This window comes from Ochotona princeps, chromosome 1 (assembly GCF_030435755.1).
Source record: "Ochotona princeps isolate mOchPri1 chromosome 1, mOchPri1.hap1, whole genome shotgun sequence".
Classification (NCBI taxonomy): Eukaryota; Metazoa; Chordata; class Mammalia; order Lagomorpha; family Ochotonidae; genus Ochotona; species Ochotona princeps.
The window spans coordinates 52,012,774-52,030,524 of record NC_080832.1 but is presented as its reverse complement, the minus strand read 5'-3'; the positions used below and the strand labels follow the sequence as shown (position 1 = coordinate 52,030,524).

Here is a 17,751-nt window from a genome sequence, read left to right as displayed (position 1 = left end):
GTACTGTTTTGGTAAAAAGTACAATAATGCAATCTTTTAAATAGTAGTTTTTGCTGGGAAAAAAAACTGAGTTATTAATGCTACATAAGAAAGAAGATATGATGCAGTATAGCAAAAAGCGAGCACATGGAAAAGATAAATTATTTCTAAATTACAGCAAAATACAAAATTAAACACAGTCTTATGCATTAATAAGTTATCTCTGGATATAGATACCAATGTTTGCAATATCAAAAAATAAACAAAGTAATTCCAGCTCATACTTTACACACAAACACAACTATAGATTTTGGATTGTGTCATCCACACATTTTTTTAAATGAAAAAAGACCTTAATATTTTCTAGACACTTTATTTTTCAAATTAAATTCAATATTCTACTTGTTCATTAACAAGTCATATAATTTCTCCATCAGTATTAATTACATGTAGCTACCATTTGTAATACTATATACTATAATACCTAGTATGTCTGCAATTATTACAAAAAACATTTTGATAAATGAGAAGCATTCAATTCTTCAATTTAGAAGACTCTCTTTAGTTCTCTATGAAACAAAATAAACGTAAATCAGCCATTCTAACATGCCAAGGAAGACCCATAACACATTTTCCACTGCATTTTCTCACTGCAAAAGTTTCATCATTTATCAGCTAATTCACTGAAAAAGTGTCATCATTTATCAGCTACTTAAATTTTCCTTTAAAAGCACTTGTAAAAATCTCTTTGCTGACGCTCTGCATACAGCCTAGTGGAGTCAGTGTGCTCTAGCTGCACGTACATATAGCAAACCAAGACACACAGGTATCCATTTTGTAAAGTGCAAGGTCATTTCTCAAGGAAGCAACTGACTGCACATCACGAACATATGTGTGCCACTTGCAGGTACTTTGCGGGCTGCCCCCGGCAATGCATGCGTCTGTGCAATCAGTTAATAGGAGAAACTTAAACAAGGGGAAACGGGGAGGGAGGGCTATAACCTTTAAAAAAAAAAAAAACACTTCATTGGGGGTAGTGAATTATTTATTTTTAAATGATGAAATGTAAGTGGTTTCTAACAGAAGCATCAAGTAGCCAACATTTGCTTCTTACAATTGGAAAAAAAAAATACTGCATCCCTCGAGCAGATCATGTAAAACCGCAACTTAACTATCCTTGTTGAAAGAAGTTAGAAACCCAAAATTTCTCTAATTAAATATACAATATTATAAAGAAAACAACTGAATAAAAAAATAAAATTCAGTTCAATTAGGGTATGATCGATATAGTAGGTAAAAATCCCACCTTAATTATTAACACTTTTCACTCAACTAAAGCTATGATTAGCAATCATATATTCCACTGCTGAAGACTAAATACGAAACTTTTCTTTTTCAAAACTTGAAATGTCAGGTACATTATTCAAATATCCAAATAAAATATTTTCTCAATAGAAACTTAAGAATAAAAAAAATTGTTCCTCAAGAATTTAAACTGAAGATTGCCTGTGGAGATACAGCACTATTTCAACTAGAGAAATCAAAGTTACCTATGATACACACGCGACAGAACATGAGTTGAATAAGCAATACACCCATTACATCAGTGACAGTACAATTTAGCTGACACCGAAAATAAAACAGAAGAGAAAGCAAGGTACATCCTGCACAGAGAAGCAACCGGACTGAGCCGTGCTGAAGTGGGGACGCTAAGCTGGGGGCTTCATGAATGATTAGAACGGGTGGCCCGTGCTGTCATCCTGATGGCAAGAGAAGGTGGCAGAGTACGGAAGCTAGGGGGCACGCTGTAGCCAGGGGAGAAGAAAAACGCGAAAGGTGCAATGGATGCTGCATAGTTGAATAATTATCTGGGTGGCACAATGGGCGAGTCTGCCGACATCACAGCAGAGTCAGCGACTCCCCAACTCTCGCCCGGGGCACCCCCAGCCCCCCGCCCCATGACAGTAGGCAGCAAGAACCACAGGGCATCGTTTCGCCTGCTCAACCTCCAAGGAAAACCCGGGCACCCGCAGCCGCTTTACCCATCTATCTCCAGACACGGACGTGCGGCGCAAACACGCAAACTCACCAGCCGGCGGCACGCACCGCGGGCCCGGGGCTTCTCGGCCGCCCGAGGCTGCAGCAGGGGCGGGCGGTACGGCTCCGCCCGGCGGGGCCGGGGAGCCCCGAGCGAGGGGCGGCTCGGGGGAGCCCCGCAGCGTCCCCGGCCCCTCCGACCACCCAGACCCCTGGGCACAAGCCCCGGGCCGCAGGCTGGCTCGGGCAGAGCCGCGCGTGGGGGCGGGGGCGGGGGCGGCGCGCCCACCCATCCCCGCCGAGAGCCACACACGACGCCGCCTCTCGGCTCCGGCCGCCGGCCACACACACACACGCGCGCGAGGAAACCATCCTTGAGAAACTCGCGCTCACCGTGAAATCGTGGCGGCTCGTGCCTTTACCCCTTCTTCATGCTTCGGCGGCCGCCGGTCGCACTCAGCTTCCCGGGACTCCACCGGGACCCCCGCCCCACGACCCGCCCCACGAACGGCAGGCAGGTCCCCGAGGTGGAAGCCGCCCGGGAGGGCAGCGGCTGAGGCGGCGGGCCGCTGAGAAACGCCGCCCGGGGCGCCCGCCGCTCGCCGGACCCGCGCTGTGCTCGACGCGCGAGCGAACAACACCGCGCGAGCCGCCGCTGCCTCGGCCGCCCCCTCCCCGCGCGCGACGCTCCACAACCGGGCGCGGGGATCGGCGCCAGGAGCAGGGGGGTGGTGAGCGCGGGACCCTGGGCGCCCGCTGGCCGGTCCTTCCGTCCAGCACCTATCCCTGCTCAGGGACAGGTCCTCAAACTTGAGCGTCTCCCTCTCCTCTGGGGCGCCCAGCGTCCAGGTGTCGCGGCGGTGGGAAACCAAGCCTCCGCCCACACGCCCATCCGTGGGGGTGAAGATCGCGCTTCCCCCCTTTTCCCGAGGCTCTGTGGTATTACCCGATCCTCAGTTTGGGGGAGGGGGACGGAGAGAACCCAGCTTGGCCAGGGAATGAGGGAAGATGATAGCCAATTGAATGAACCATCCATCCAGGGGCGGGGCCCCGGAGAGGCCCGCCGGTCCAGCCCCGCCCCCTAGCCCTAAACTACATTTCCCATAGTGCCTTCTAGCCCTTCCCGCCGCGCTGCTCGCCGGGAGCGTGTGGCCGCAAGGCCTCCAGGTATTTCAGCACTGATAGTTTTTCCATTGAGCTCCAGGCAGGTCCTGGAAGTGAGTAGCGGTTAAAAATTCTTTGTTTCCATAACTAGATGTTTCCAGATTCTCAGTTCGATATACACCATCCTGATAGTCATAATTATATTATTGTTTCAAAATGTGCCGACGGATTACTGTGCTAAGAAGGTAAAGAATGCGTTTTTGTGGCGCTCTGCCAGGACTTGGGCGCCGCTTCCCTTTCCGCCCCGGCCTGGTGTCGGCAGAGGCTGACTTGCCGTCATGTCGGCTGCAATTGCGGCTCTGGCCGCTTCCTACGGTTCGGGTTCGGGGTCCGAATCCGACTCGGACAGTGAAGGCGGTCGATGTCCGCTGCCAGCCGCCGACTCTCTCATGCATTTGACCAAATCGCCGTCGGCCAAGCCGTCTCTGGCCGTGGCGGTGGACTCGGCTCCGGAGGTGGCAGTGAAGGTATGCGCTTTGGCCACTTTACTGATGCGGTGCGGAAATAGTTCGGTCGCGTTTGGGCCTCTTGCTCAGTCCCCAGAGAGAAGGTGCTGACGTTTAGGCCGCTTCTCCGTCCGCGTGCGCCTTTCCTCGGAGGAGCCGAGAGGTGCTGGGGTCCCCCACTCCGCCCCCCACGGTCTCCTGCTCTCCTACCACCAGAAGGGAGGTGGGCAGAGCGGTGGGTCGGGACGAGGCCGGGCTGCAGCAGGTGTATTCTCAGGACAGGAGTAAACTATGGCAGGAGTTGAACAACTTCAGAGTAACGAGTGCGCAGTGACCCGGCTTTGTTCTGATGTAAGAACCAGGTTCTAATCCCTGTGCCTGCACTTGGATGAACCTGGGCAAGTTGGCCAGCCTCCTCTGGGTGCCCCCAGGAGATGGTTTTCAAAGCGCCAGTCTCTTTAAGAGAATTATTGTGAAGCTGGAGTAAAAGTACAGCTTGGTTTATACAGTAGTTAAGTAGTCTATGCTGTAGTTCAGTCAGTGTTAGCTATTGATGATGTGTTAGATGGGAAAACGGCCTTGGATGTCAGGAAGAGCAAGTATGATACCCTGGGAGGAATGTGGGAAAGGCAGTCATGGGGTTTTAGAGTTGCTTGGCCCAGTATGTGTGGAGGAAATGTTATTTTCCAGGAATTGTGCAGAAGAGGGCTGCAGGCACCGCATAGCTTGTCAGTGAAGCATAAGGGATGGAGTGGGCTCAGAGTGGAGTAAGCCCTGCAAAGGAGGAAAATGGAGTTGGGTGACAGAATGAGGAAGGTGTGTGATTCCCGCGGTTGTCAAGGAGAACCCTTGGCAGAGCAGGAGGCCAGGTGCCATGACAGCTGAGCGCTGCTGGCAAAGCCGATGAGGCAGCGTCCAGCAGGTGTGGGCCACTGGAACCTTTGGCTGTAGAGAGGGCAAGGAGGGCAGTGGGTAAAGTTGCCTTTCTAAGATGTCTCAGTCGAGTGTTCAGAGAGTCTTTTGCAGGTTTTTAGGAGCCCATTTCATACATTTTATTTTCTGTTCATTGACGTCTGCCGTGAATGATGGCTTAGAATCCTCCCATCTTTTCTGGCACACTCTTTACACCTCAAGCCTGTTCATGACCTCCCTGATGTTTATTCCTGTCACAGCTCAGCCTTTGGGAGCTGTTCTTCCACCTTTCTGCTCAACCCAGCACAGTCAAACCATCACCCCTACTGAGTGATGCGCCGGGCCTTGGATGCCTCAGATGATACTGAAGTTTCTTTTCCGCTGACCCCCATCCTCAGCCTTCTCAGTATTGGGGTCCCCAGAACTCTGCCCTAAATCCTCTCCTATCTTTGGCCTCTGTCTGTGTTTAAGCTGCACAAGAGGGAAGGCTCCTGGGAGCCCATCCTGCCTCCAGCACATAGGCCCATGGTGGTCGTGGAGAAGTTCCGCAAGTGCTGTGTGCTGCTCCTGTGTTGGTGAAGGACACTAGTACCCATCTCACAGTTCTGAGGCTTATCATAAAGCACATAGAGAGCTTTATGCAGTGTCAGGCACACACCAAACACTAAATGTTAGCTGTCTAAACTCATGGCTAGTTTAAGGGTGTAACCAATTGCTCCCCTTGGGAGTGTGTGTGTGGGGGGCTAGTTACAGCTTTGTGGGTGAAGCCATCGCCTGTAGTTTTGGCAACCCATCAGGGTAAGCAGTTCAGTCCCAGCTGTTCTACTTCCAGTCCAGCTCTCTGCAAATCGCATCTGGGTATGTAGCTGCACTGCCCAAATGCTACACCCACATGGGAGACCCAGAAGAAGCTCCTGGCTCTGTTGTGGCCGCTTGGGTAGTGAAGCAGCAAATGAAAGATCTCCATCCCTCCCACTCTTCTCTGTAACTCTGCCTTTCAAGCAAATAAATCAGTTTTTGAAAGCAAACAAAAAGCCAGCTTTTCCCATTTGCCTCTCAGACACCGATTTTGTTGTGCTGAAAAATTCCGTCTCTCTCTGCAGCCACCCGTTAGTCCCAGTCAGCAGGTCATCCTTTTCTCTCCCCGTCAGCCCCTGCAGCAAGCTAGTCATGCAGCTGCACCTGATGTTGCTTCTGTCTGAGTTTCTCTCAAGTCAGTTCCTTTCTCTGTCTTGCCAGTCTCATTTTCACTCGCTTTATCCTTCATATTTTCCTTATTTCTCCAAGGAATTGTTCTGTTCTTTTCCTGTTTGCCTCTGCTTGAGTTTACTGGGTCCTTGTATTTTGCAACTCCAGCAGCTTTCCCGCTTTGCTACTCTGCAGTTCAGATGCCCATCGTTTCTCAAGGTGGATACAGCCGTCTAGCTGCTGGCTCTCCTCCCTCGGTCCTGTCGCCCTGTTCCATACCCCAATCTTCCCTCCGCAGTGCACCTGTATTCCGGTTTCATCCATGTAAAGTCTGCCATCCTCCCAGGCTGAGCTCTTCACAGAGCACCCTGTCTTGGCCGCACAGTTTTGTCCACTGCAGTCTCTCTACTTGGAAATCCCTTGCCTTCCCTGCCTCCCGTCCCTCCTGGTCTAGGTGCACATGTTTGCTTCCCTGCCTCTCCTAGCCCCCATTTCATGGCTCACCTGCAGTGTGGCCATATTATTGCTGTGACCTGTTAAATTTTTGCTTTCTCCTGGATGGAGAGACCCTGCCACCCAGAGATTTTTATGTCTACTTGTTAATGTCTCCAACGCCTTGGGCACAAACTTGGGGACTACCTGGTAAGAAAATAGAATGCAAGAGTGAGTGAAAAGGAAAGACTTGTGAAAGTACACACGGAGAGTGAGTTTTCGGGGGGAATGGGGACCCCTGTCGCTGTCTCCTTTCAGTGACAGCCAAGTAAGGAAGCCCAGAGGAAGGGTTTGGAGTGCGCGCTGCACTAGCAGCAGAGCTGGGGCTGGCCCTCCCAACATTCTGGGATCTGTGGTAAAATAAAAGCCATTGCTTATTGCTGGTTTGTAAACCAACTTTTGCTTCTAATGAAGAAGAAAAAATGCCTACACATGGTAAGCATAATTGTTGCAATTAACTGGAAAATTGAGAAATGATCAAATGAGGAGATGTGAAGCATGCAAATGAGTTTATGCAAATATTACACGTGTTGACTATTTGTATTATGACTAATAGCAAGTTTTTAAGCCATTTGTCACTAAGCACTGATGTAGATTGAGTATCCTCTTTGTATATATTGTTGGTGATTTTTTCAGGGTGGCTGCTTGCTTGTATTTTTCTTTTTGATTTGTAGGAGATCTTATACATATTCTACATCCTATCCCTTTGTTAATGTGTGTTGTGAAAGTCTTTCAGTTTATAGTCACTTGTCCTCTTTTCAAGACACTTTTATAAGCAGTTGTTGATTTGGGCTAGTTTTTAAAAATTACTCCTTTTTAGATTGTGATTCTTCTTTGAGAAATTCTTAACCCAAAATCATGACAACATTCTCCCTGTATTTTGAAAGCATTATATCTTTCTTTCATACACTGGATCATTAATCCACAAGAAACAAATTTTTGTCATGGAATGATCATTGCTAAGGGTTTGGCTTGATGTTTGGTAGTGCAGTAAATCCTCCCTTCTCTATATTGTTCAAGAATGCAGTAGCTGTGCTTGGCCTTGTATATACAGTTTAGAATTAAGTTGTGATTAACCTCTAATACCCAGGTGGAATGTTGTATTGGGTTAGAGGTTAGTATGGAAACAGGGTAATATCTATTCATCATTTTGTTGTTGTTGTTGTTATTTGAAAGGCAGAGTTACAGAGATGGAGAGGCAGAGAGAGAAATATTCCATCTGCTGGTTCATTCCCCAAAATGTCCTAACAGAGCTGTGCCAGACTGAAGTCAAGCGCTTCCTCCAGATCTTCCACATTGGTGGGGAAGGCCCGTGCATTTGGGCCATCCTGTGTTGCTTTTCTCAGGGTGCTTTAGCAGGGAGCTGGATCTGAAGTGGAGTATCAGGGATGTGAACCCACTCATTGGATACTGGTGCTGCAGGCAGTGGCTCAAGCCACTACGCCTCAAGGCCTGTCACTATTCATTGTTTTAGGTATTGTGTAGTGTTTAGGTTTCTGATTTCTTCAAAAGTTTATTTTGCGGCCTGGTGTGACAGCCTAGTGGCTAAAATCTCTGCCTTGTGTGCACCAGGATCTTATAGGGGCCCCGGTTTGTATCCCAAATGTTCCACTTCCCTTCCAGCTTTCTGCTTGTGGCGTGGGAAAGCAGTAGAGGATGGCTGAATGCCTTGGGACCCTGAACTGGTATGGGAGACCCAGAAGAACCTGGTTGTTGGCTTTGGATAGGCTCAGCTCCAGCCATTGCGGCCATTTAGGGATTGAAAACAGCGGACAGAAAATCTTTCTGTCTCTCCTCTCTGTAAATTTGACTTTCCAATAAAAATAAATAAATCTTTAAAAAAAAACAATGACTGGTTTACGTTTGTGTTTGAATCTTTGTTTCATTTTTTACTTTCTCCAGAAAAATGGGAAAAGGATTTCTTAGGCAAATTTTAACCAAAAGAAAGCTGGTTCTGATTGTAGTAAGATATTAAAATAATCCTAGAGCAGAAAGCATTACTAGAAACAAAAAGGAGCAACTTTACAACTTAATAAATTTCATTATTTGCAGTGGTGTGTGACAGACAGTGTATGTTCAAAATGTCCTAACAAAATTTGTAGGAATTATAGGATACATTGACAAATGTAGCCCTGTTGGGAAGTTAGTGCACTTCTCGGTAACTGATGGAACAAACACAAAGTATCAATGACACAGAAACTTTGAACAACAAAGTTCGGAAACTAAGTCTGCAAGTAATATACAATACAGTGCTTGGCAATATTGAGTTTGCTGACCGCATGCTTTACCAGGGATGGCAAACTGTAATGACACTATGCTAACCTGATCATACTCAAATGATGTTTGTCACTTCTTTCTTTTCTCTTCCTCCCGTCTTTTTCTCTCTTTCTCTGACTCTTGGAACAGCTCTCTTACAGTGTAAATACCATTCTTAGCTTGGTGGTACAAAACACGCACACACCAAAAAGAAAAAAGAGAGAGAGAGAGAAATTGTAGAGACTATAGTTTACCAACCTCTGTACTTGGCCATAAACTAAGGCTCAACAATTTTTAAATTGTATTGTGACTTTTACCAAAACATATCTAAGCTAGAAACCAGCCAGAAGAATTTAACTAAAAAATTCCCCTATTTGAAAATTGTGAAATTGCAGTTTTTTTAAAGGTAGAGCTGGAAAGAGACAGAGAGAGAGAGATCTTCCATCTGTTAGTTCACTCTCCAAATGGTCTCAGTGATCCTGGCTGAACCCATCTGAAGCCAGGAGCTTCTTCCAGGTCTCACGCTGGGTACAGGGGTCCCAGCACTTGAGCCATCTGCCACTGCTTTCTTAGGCACAATAGCAGAGAACTGGGTGGGAAGTGGTGCAGCCAGGACTTGAACCAGAACCCAGGAGGGATGCTAGCACCGCAGCAGCAACCTTACACTTTATGCCAGAGCACTGGCCCCGAAATTGCACTTCTAAGTAACCCATGGCCATAAAATAGAAGTTTAACATAAAATATTTTGAAATGAGCAATAATATACATTAGAATATGTGAGATGCAGCCAGAGCAATAAATCCTTTTACAGTATAGTCTTACATACAATAACAGAAAAGAAGGAGGGCAGTATACATTTATTCCATTCTTTCCCAGCACTCATTTGTAAATTACAGTTTCTGTTCTTCAGACAGTTACCCTTAGAAGTTACAGCCTGCTTGAATTACTGCATTACCTGCTGCTGAACAGTTAAGAATCTTAGTACCTCTAATCTATTCCTGTTTCTCTTACCTGTACTTCAGCTACGGATGTCTGCTGTACATACATATGCACGCAGGGGCTCACCTGCACACACACACACACACACACACCCTCCCTCTGCAAGGTGATGGTCATTGAGATGGTGGTTGTTGCATCTCAGGAGCAAGAGATCACTTTCCACTCATAGGACATCCTGAAGGCTGTCCTGTAGTGATGATTGATGACAAATGATTTTAGTTTTAGTTTGTTTTAAAAAATTTTTTTTCCAGCCTACTTTTTTGAAGGCCGTTTTCACAGGACATAATTTGTTTAGCTAATAATTTTGTCTCAGCATGTTTCAAATATTCTACTATCTTGAAATGTTCAGTGTTACCGATAACAAATCAGCTGTCAGTGTAGCTGTTTTTACTTTGAAAATGACTATTTGGGGCCTGGCACAGTGGTTCAACAGGCTATTTCTCCGCCTAGGGTCATCCCATGTAGATGCCAGTTCATATACCTGCTGCTCCTTCTAGTCCAGCTCCCTGCTTGTGACCTGGGAAAGAAGCAGAGGATGCCCAAACCCTTGGGACCCTGCACCTACATAGGAGACCCTAAGGGAGCTCCTGGCTCCTGGTTTCTCATCAGTTCAGCTCTGGCTGTCTGTTGCCACCATTTGGGGAGTGAACCAGCAGATGGAAGATTCTCTGTGTCGTCATCTCTCTGGAAAACTGCCCTTCCAATAAATAAATAAATAAATCTTTAAAATAGAGAGAGAGAGAGAGCTTTATGCTTTTAACATGTACCTCCTTCCTCTTGTTAGTGGTGTAGTTCCATTCTTTAGTTTTTTTATGGCATGTGCACATGTGAATCTCTGTTTTTTACCTTTTTTCATTTGAAAGGCAGGGAGACAAGAAACCTTCCATTTTCTGGTTCATATCCCAAATGCCCACAACTACCAGGGCTGGACCAAGCTGAAGCCAAGAGCTGGGAACTTAATCTCACACATGAGTGCCAGAGACCCAAGTACTTGAGACATCCTCCTGTACACCCTAGTGGCATGTTGGCAGGAAGCTGGATCAGAAGTGGAGTACCTGGTGCTCTACCCAGGCACTTCAGTGTGAGGTGCAGTTGTCCCAAGCCGTCACTTAACTGCCATGCAAAGCAATAACCCCGGATTTCTTTGTAGTGTTTTCTGCACAGGACCTTCAGGGCTTTATTGTGCATTGATTGGTTTTTGGCATGTATCTCATTATTTTAGGAAAGTTTTTATTATCTCTTCAAATAGCATTTTAATTCCATTTTCTCTTCTCTTGTTCCAGACCTCCAATTAAATATATTTGTATTCTCCAGTGTGTTATATGATTTTTTTTGTTAAAATGTATTTTAATATAACATTTTTGGAGTTTACATTTTACAAATCACTTGATAAACTGTTGGGTTTCAAGAGTTGCTGATTAAGTGACATTAAATTTAAAAGGAAACATGAACTTTCTCATTTAGGCTAATGATTGTTGCACTTTCCACTGCATTCTCTGCTTTAGCATAACCAATTTGATAAAATGAAAATTCTGCTTTAATTTTGGTACATAGTTTTTAGTTTCCTCTATTTGTGAGCTCAGATGGGTTACTTTTCTCTACTATGTCTGAATTAATGTCTACCCTGTCCCACTTGAACCCTGATTTTAGAAATGTTGGTAGTCCGCTCTACTTTCTGGAAATAGAAAAAGAAACAAGGCATAAATTGATTAACATTTCCACATAATAATGATTAATATTTGTAATCTGTGTTACAGTTTTCTAATTTGTACACAGAAAGAAAAGTTAAAGGGACCGGACAAGTAAATAGTATTTGGTTTTGTTCTCAAACTATTTCGAAAATATAAACTATGCACACTTCCTTGACCCCCTAGGATGCCACTTACTGCACTTTAATTTTTGAAAATAATTGTATAAAAATCCTTGTTAAGCCTGACATGCTTGATTGATACTGAACTCCTTTCTATGTCCATGTTAAAGCAAGGTTGTGGATTTGTCCAAGTTTTCCTAATTAGATGTAAAATTAGCAACCCTTCATGTTCTTGAGGGTTATTCAGTTGGTTCTGCAATTTTAGTAAGAACTAGAAACTGGAACTTATTTGTAGTATTTATTAGTCATCATTATTGCTGATATCAGTGGTAATTTTTTAAGTTATACTTTATGTTTACAAGTTGATGAGGCATTATATTTTGTTCAAAATGATTCAAATTTAGAAAATTTTAAATACCCTTAATTTGAAAGACCTGATAACTCATTTTGTAAAATGATTCTGACAACAGTACTGTAGGAAATCCATTGGGAAAGTGTTAATGTGACTAAGTCTGTGGCTGTTTTGAAGCATATTCTGGCATTAGCATTTGAATATTATGTAGTCTTTCAACTTCATGGTCCAGGGTTTGCTTTTGAGTCCTAAGCAAGATGCAACCTCAGTGAAGATTCTTTTGCACCTTTTACAGTGAGGCATATTTATCATCTATTAGGTGGCCCAGAGTTAGAACTGTCTTCTTTGAAGAATCTTTGTAAAGAACATCCCTGCTCTCCACCTACCGTCAGAGGCCTGAACATCAGATTCTCCTCCCAGCTCTTTTAGCAGAGGTTGCAATTATCCTTTGGGGTCACACGCACCCACTGAGCCTTGCTATCTGGAGCTAATCCACAAAGGAGCAAGGAAAGAGGATTTTTCAGCAGCATTGTCAAGTTTGTCAGGCTGCGAGTTTGACCAGTAGTGCCCGTTGGTAGCTGTGGCATTTTAGTGGTGGTGATCAGTAAACGGTTGTCCTCCCTGAACTGCTTCTGGGTTATGATTGATCTTGACAAGGGGATTCATCTGTACACTCACCTTTGTTTCCTGCCTGCTTCTCAAAGCTGATTGACAATCCTAAGACCAACTCTGGAGGATCCAATAGTGTTTGACCAGGCCTTGAGAATTTCTGTTGCTTGCAGTAAAAACTCTGCCTGCTGTTCGTTTTCTTGGCTCAGGGAAAGCCCAGGCAAGATAGGCCAGTTTGAAAATTGTCTTATTTGTAAATGGTTGGATAGACAGCCAGTGATTTTATATGGAGATGAAATTTTTCTGCTGGTCAAACTAGGGAATGAATTGCAGAAGGTTGATAGATAATATAAAACTTCTTATTCGGAAGACTCAGACCCTGCCACTTCTTCCTGTCTCTGCAGTACCCAACTGAAGATCTTCTGTTTACGTATCTAGTAAGATTTGCTGAATAAAAAGGGACACCTCTTCTGAATTTAGAATTGGGGTATCAGGTCTTTTGAGTTAATCAAAAAAAGTTAGAAGGTTTGGTGGCAGACGTTAGGCCAGCAAGGACAACTCCAGGTGTCCCATATCTGAGTACTTGGCTCCCAGTCTGAGCTCCAGCTCCTCATGCCAGCTTGCCACTAACAGATCACAGAGGCACCAGGTGGAAGGAGTCTTGCCACCATGTGGTAGACCCGGAGTGAGTTCTTGACTTTGACATGGTCCAGTCCTGATTTTTAGGGGGTGGGAGGGTGTTTAGGGAATGGATGAGAGCTCTGTCTTTCTCTCTGCCTCTCAAATACATATTTTTCAAAAAAATTTTTTGAGGCGAGAAGAGTTGGAATCTCTGTCTCTTTTTTTTTAGAAGATTTATTAATTTTTATTGGAAAGTCAGATGTACAGAGGAGGAGAGACAAAGAGGATCTTCCCTCTGCTGATTCATTCCCCAACTGACCACAACGGTCGGAACTGAACCGATCCAAAACCAGGAGCCAGGAACCTCCTCTAGGTCTCCCACACAGGTGCAGGGTCTCAAGGATTTCGGCCATCCTCCACTGCTTTCCCAGGTCACAAACAGGAAACTGGATGGGAAGCGGGGCCTGCCAGGACATGAACCAGCACCCATATGGGATACCGGCACGTGCAAGGCAAGGATTTTAGCTGCTATACTACTGCGCCCCAGCCCTCTTTGTCTTTTAATGTTCTATTTTTTCTCATGCTAGGAATCCTCACATTATATATAGTAATTTTTAATTAGTTGAGCCAGTATTATAAAAAAAATTGATAGCATTTTGGAAAGAAAAACAAGGTGTACACTAGATTTATATAGCTTAATCATTGTGGGAATTAGTAATCACATATTAATATAATAATCACAAACAAGGTTAAAATGGCTTGTGATGCTTTACTTTGACATTGTAAATAAAATAATCCACAGCAGATCCTTAATATCATTTGGTTTCCTTTTAGGAAGATTTGGAGACTGGAGTTCACCTTGACCCTGCTGTGAAAGAAGTCCAGTATAACCCCACGTATGAGACCATGTTTGCTCCTGAGGTAAGCAGGTTTAAAAGTTTCCCTGTTGATGATACTCTGCTGGCTCTGCCCTCAGACCAGAGAGGGTCTCCCTAATAAGTAGTTGGACTTGACTGGACTATAAGATGTTGGACTCTATGCTTGGCATATGCTTGCTAAGAGGGAATCTCAACTGAACTTGAACTATGGTTACGCAACAAGGTGGAGGAACCCACCATGGGGGGAGGGTGTGGGGAAGTGTGGGGAGAATCCAAGTTCCTATGAAATTATAACACAATGTAGTTAATGAATAAATTTAATAAAAAAAAAGTTTCCCTGTTGATTCAAATTACATACATTGGTAAGTGAATAGCTGGTGAATGTCTTAAATGTTTTCTCTCAAACAAATTCCTTTTAGACAATATATCCATTTATCCTATAAAAGTTTGAATAATACTTTGTGAGAATAATCTTGATTTTAAAAAAAATACACTAGCTGCCTGTCAACATACAAGTGATCTGTTAACATTTTGGAGAAGGAAAGATGAAGACACCTGGCTGTTGGAGGTGGACTTAGCTGACATCTTCCTCTCAGCATTGACACAATGTTACTGAGTAGCCATAAAGGGAAAAAGTTTGTTTTATTGCCATTAGTGTATTATTGACGTCACTGCTTCTGAAATGGAACAGGAACACTGCTACAAAGTAGGCACTGTGTTTGATGCCCATGTGAAGTAAAACAAAGTGTTGGGTTTTCTCCTGAAGATACATGGTGATGCAGGAGTCTTTAAAAATGAAGATGGAACAGATTATTTAGAAATGGTAGATATTGTCCATTTGGAAAACAGCACATTTCTAGATAGTTTCCTTTGTAGGGTGGAAAAGAATGTTTGATGAAAACAGAAGTGCAGAATGCAATTATTTGTAGAGCACATAATGCTTCTGTAGCAGAATCTTTAAGGAGTGGAGTGGAGTGAAGAGTGTTTTCTTCTGTGTCTTGGTGGAAAATGCTTCTTTTCTGTCATTTGCCAGCAGTCATTGCCCTTTTTGTGCTGCATCCTGGTCCTCGCGCGCTCCCATGTGGCCTGCCTGGGTTCCCATGTCACTCAGAACCTATGACTGCTGAAGTGGGTGCGTGCCCAGGGTGCAGAGCTCACCTTCCCAAACTGCGCCCACTGCTCCGGGTGTGGTGAGCAGAGAGCTCTTGGCTGATGCGCTGAGACTCAGCCCAGTTTGAATTTTATTCTGTTATATCTTAAGTCCTTCCAGCTTGTCCAACTGTGGGCTCTTTCATATCCCTTGGCACTGGGTTAGCCAGCCCATTGAAGACAAGTTATATATTACATATATATATGCCTTATGACTTTTTAAATGAAATGTATTTCAGGAAAATAGAGTCATTGAATTCAGAAAATGAGAAATGTGGAGGTAGTGTGGTCTATGATATTCTGATGCCAGCTTCTTTTCTGCAAAGTCTGCTTTTCTGACATGTTTGAATTCTGCACATAACTCATTCATTGATGTATAATTTCAGTTTTGGAAACTTTCCAGGAACATTTAAAAGATCGGTTTAGTTTTTATTCTGTTAATAAGGCAATGGACCTATCTTTCTCTTTATGAGGTTTTCAGTCTTTCAATGTTCTGTTCTTTTCCTATATTAGAGAGCCTCACTTTGAATACGTAAATTAGTTGATGTTAGGAACCAGACTTCTCATTAACGATTCAAGCAAGAATGACTTACCAGGGAAGCAGAATCTTACTTCCTCCTGATTACCATGTGCCGTGTATGTGGCATTATGGATGATGGGCTTGATGTTTTATGACAAAGAGATCTATCACTTTGCAGAGTGTAAAAGGGTAGCTTAAGGAACTTTGTAAGGTTAGATTCAGGTTCCTACATTTTCCAAATATAGATAGAATTGGTCTACCTCGAGCTGATGTTCACCAAAAAGGATGTGCTGTGTGTTTTGAAAAAACAGATGGCTTTTTTTTTTTTAAGATTTGTTTTATTTTTATTGGAAAGTCAGATATACAGAGAGGAGGAGAGACAGAGAGGAAGATCTTCTGTGTACTAATTCACTCCCCTAGTGGCTGCAGTTGCCAGAGCTGTGCCGATCCACAGCCAGAAGCTTCTTCCAGGTCTCCCTCATGGGTTCAGGGTCCCAAGGCTTTGGGCTGTCCTTTTCTGCTTTCTCAGGCCACAAGCAGGGAATTGGATGGGAAGCAGGGTCCGCTGGGATTAGAACTGGCACCTATATGGTAATCCTGGTGTGTGCAAGGCAAGCAGTTTAGCCATCAGGCTCCTGCTTTGGGCCCTCTGTGTTTGTTAATCATCTCAAAGCTCCTGACTTCAGATCAGCGCAGCTCCAGCCATTGTGATTGCTTTGAGGATGAAGCAACAGATTTAAGATCTTCCTGTTTAAAAAAAAGAAAAAAAGGTGGCCAGCATTTTGGTACACCAGGTTAAACCACACCTTGTGATACCAGCCTATCAGGGTGTAAGCTCTAGTCGTAGCTGTGCTGGTTCCAATCCACCTTTCTGCTAACATGCTGGGCCCAGGCAATGGATGATGATCCAAGTGATCAGGTCCCTGTTGGCCTCAGCCTGGCCCTGCCCCAGCCATTTCAGCCCTTCATGGAATGGACCAGCAGATAGTAGCTTTCTCTCTCACACGCACACTGTGTGTGTGTGTGTGTGTGTGTGTGTGTGTGTGTGTGTGTGTGTGTGTGTATCTGTCTTACAAATAAAGACAGAGACCAGGGATAGGAGTTTGTTAAGTGAAGACAGTGACAAGACTGCTTCCTGAAAAAAATCCCTGAAATATTGGCCAGTTTATGGAGTGGTTACATCTGCTTGTAAAGATCTGAAAAAAAGGAAGAAAGGAAGGGAGGGAGGAGGGAAGTTAGTTCCATGAAAGAAGTGTTCTTTGAAACAGATGATACTGGGCCTGGTGCTGTGGTTCAATTGGCTAATCTTACACCTTCAAGCGCTGGGATCCTGTATAGGCACCTATTCATGTCCCAGCTGCTCTACTTCCCATCCAGCTACCTGCTGTGGCCTTGGAAAGCAGTGGAAGATGGCCCAAGTCCTTGGGACTATGCACCCATGTGGGAGACCAGGAAGAGGCTCCTGGCTTTGAATCAGCTCTTTCAGCCGTTGCAGCCATTTGGGGAATGAACCAGCAGATGGAAAATCTTTCTGTCTCTTTGTTTCCACAAATCTGCCTTTCCAATAAAAATAATTTTTTTTAAGAAAAAGAAGTAGATGCTATAATCAGGTTCCGAATAAGAATTATGGCATTAAATAGACAAACTAGTTAGCACTTGTATGATTTTGGATGGTCTTTGTTTTCTCATAGGTAAGATGAAAGGTAATTTTATTGAGTTACAAGGATAAGTGAGGTGATATATGATTACAGCTGTCACAGAGTTGGCATTTAACATGGCATTTAACAATGGTAGTCCTTATTGCTATTTGCATTAATGTCTTTGGCATTAAAGTGGCTAAGTGGGCTTTTATGAGGAAAGATTTCAAGCAAAAGTGAAGAGTTGGAACCTAATCAGGAAAGAGCTAAAGAAAAGGAGTACCTTGGCCGTCTTCAGTAGAGAACACCGAGGTGAGGCTAGTACCTCTGCTGTATGTGATGTTGTGTGTGACGTTAGAGGTCTTACTTTAATAGATCAGTAGACTTCTAAGGTTCTTTAATGCAAGAACAGCATAACCAAAGCTGAAGTTTTAGGAAGGTTTATTAAGATGGTAAGCATTCATGTAATGGAAATACATAGAGATAGCGACTAAAGAAATAAAGCTAACATTTCCTACTGTGGGTCGGGTACATGCTAAGGCATTTGAATGCCCTCTCTCCTTTAGCTTTCACTACAGCCTGTGAAGTGAGTACTCTAACCCTGTACTTTATAGTGAGGCAGCCTAGTCAGATCATATTCCAAAAGTGATGTAGTTGGAGATAGCAGTCCAAATTCACTTTATTTTTCAGATTTGTGTTTAC

At 44.2% G+C, this 17,751-nt stretch overlaps 2 protein-coding genes across 5 annotated transcripts in view; one reads left to right on the top strand and one right to left on the bottom strand.

Annotated features, from left to right (window-relative positions):
- Positions 1–2,539, bottom strand: part of WASF1 (WASP family member 1) — a 93,372-nt gene extending 90,833 nt beyond the window's left edge. For both annotated transcript variants that reach the window (XM_058659243.1, XM_058659257.1), the window contains exon 1: positions 2,410–2,539. The gene's annotated coding sequence lies outside the window, so the exon portion shown is untranslated. The remainder of the gene's footprint in view (positions 1–2,409) is intronic.
- A 202-nt stretch (positions 2,540–2,741) lies between these two features.
- Positions 2,742–17,751, top strand: part of CDC40 (cell division cycle 40) — a 49,309-nt gene continuing 34,299 nt past the window's right edge. The window contains exons 1-3 of one of the 3 annotated variants that reach the window (XM_058659173.1): positions 2,742–2,916; positions 3,134–3,183; positions 13,700–13,786. In XM_058659173.1, coding sequence (XP_058515156.1) covers positions 13,772–13,786 — 15 coding nt within the window. In that variant the 5' untranslated portion in view covers positions 2,742–2,916; positions 3,134–3,183; positions 13,700–13,771. Of the gene's footprint in view, positions 3,184–3,397; positions 3,648–13,699; positions 13,787–17,751 lie in introns of all 3 variants that reach the window. The other 2 variants (XM_058659103.1, XM_058659137.1) reach the window with 2 other exon arrangements.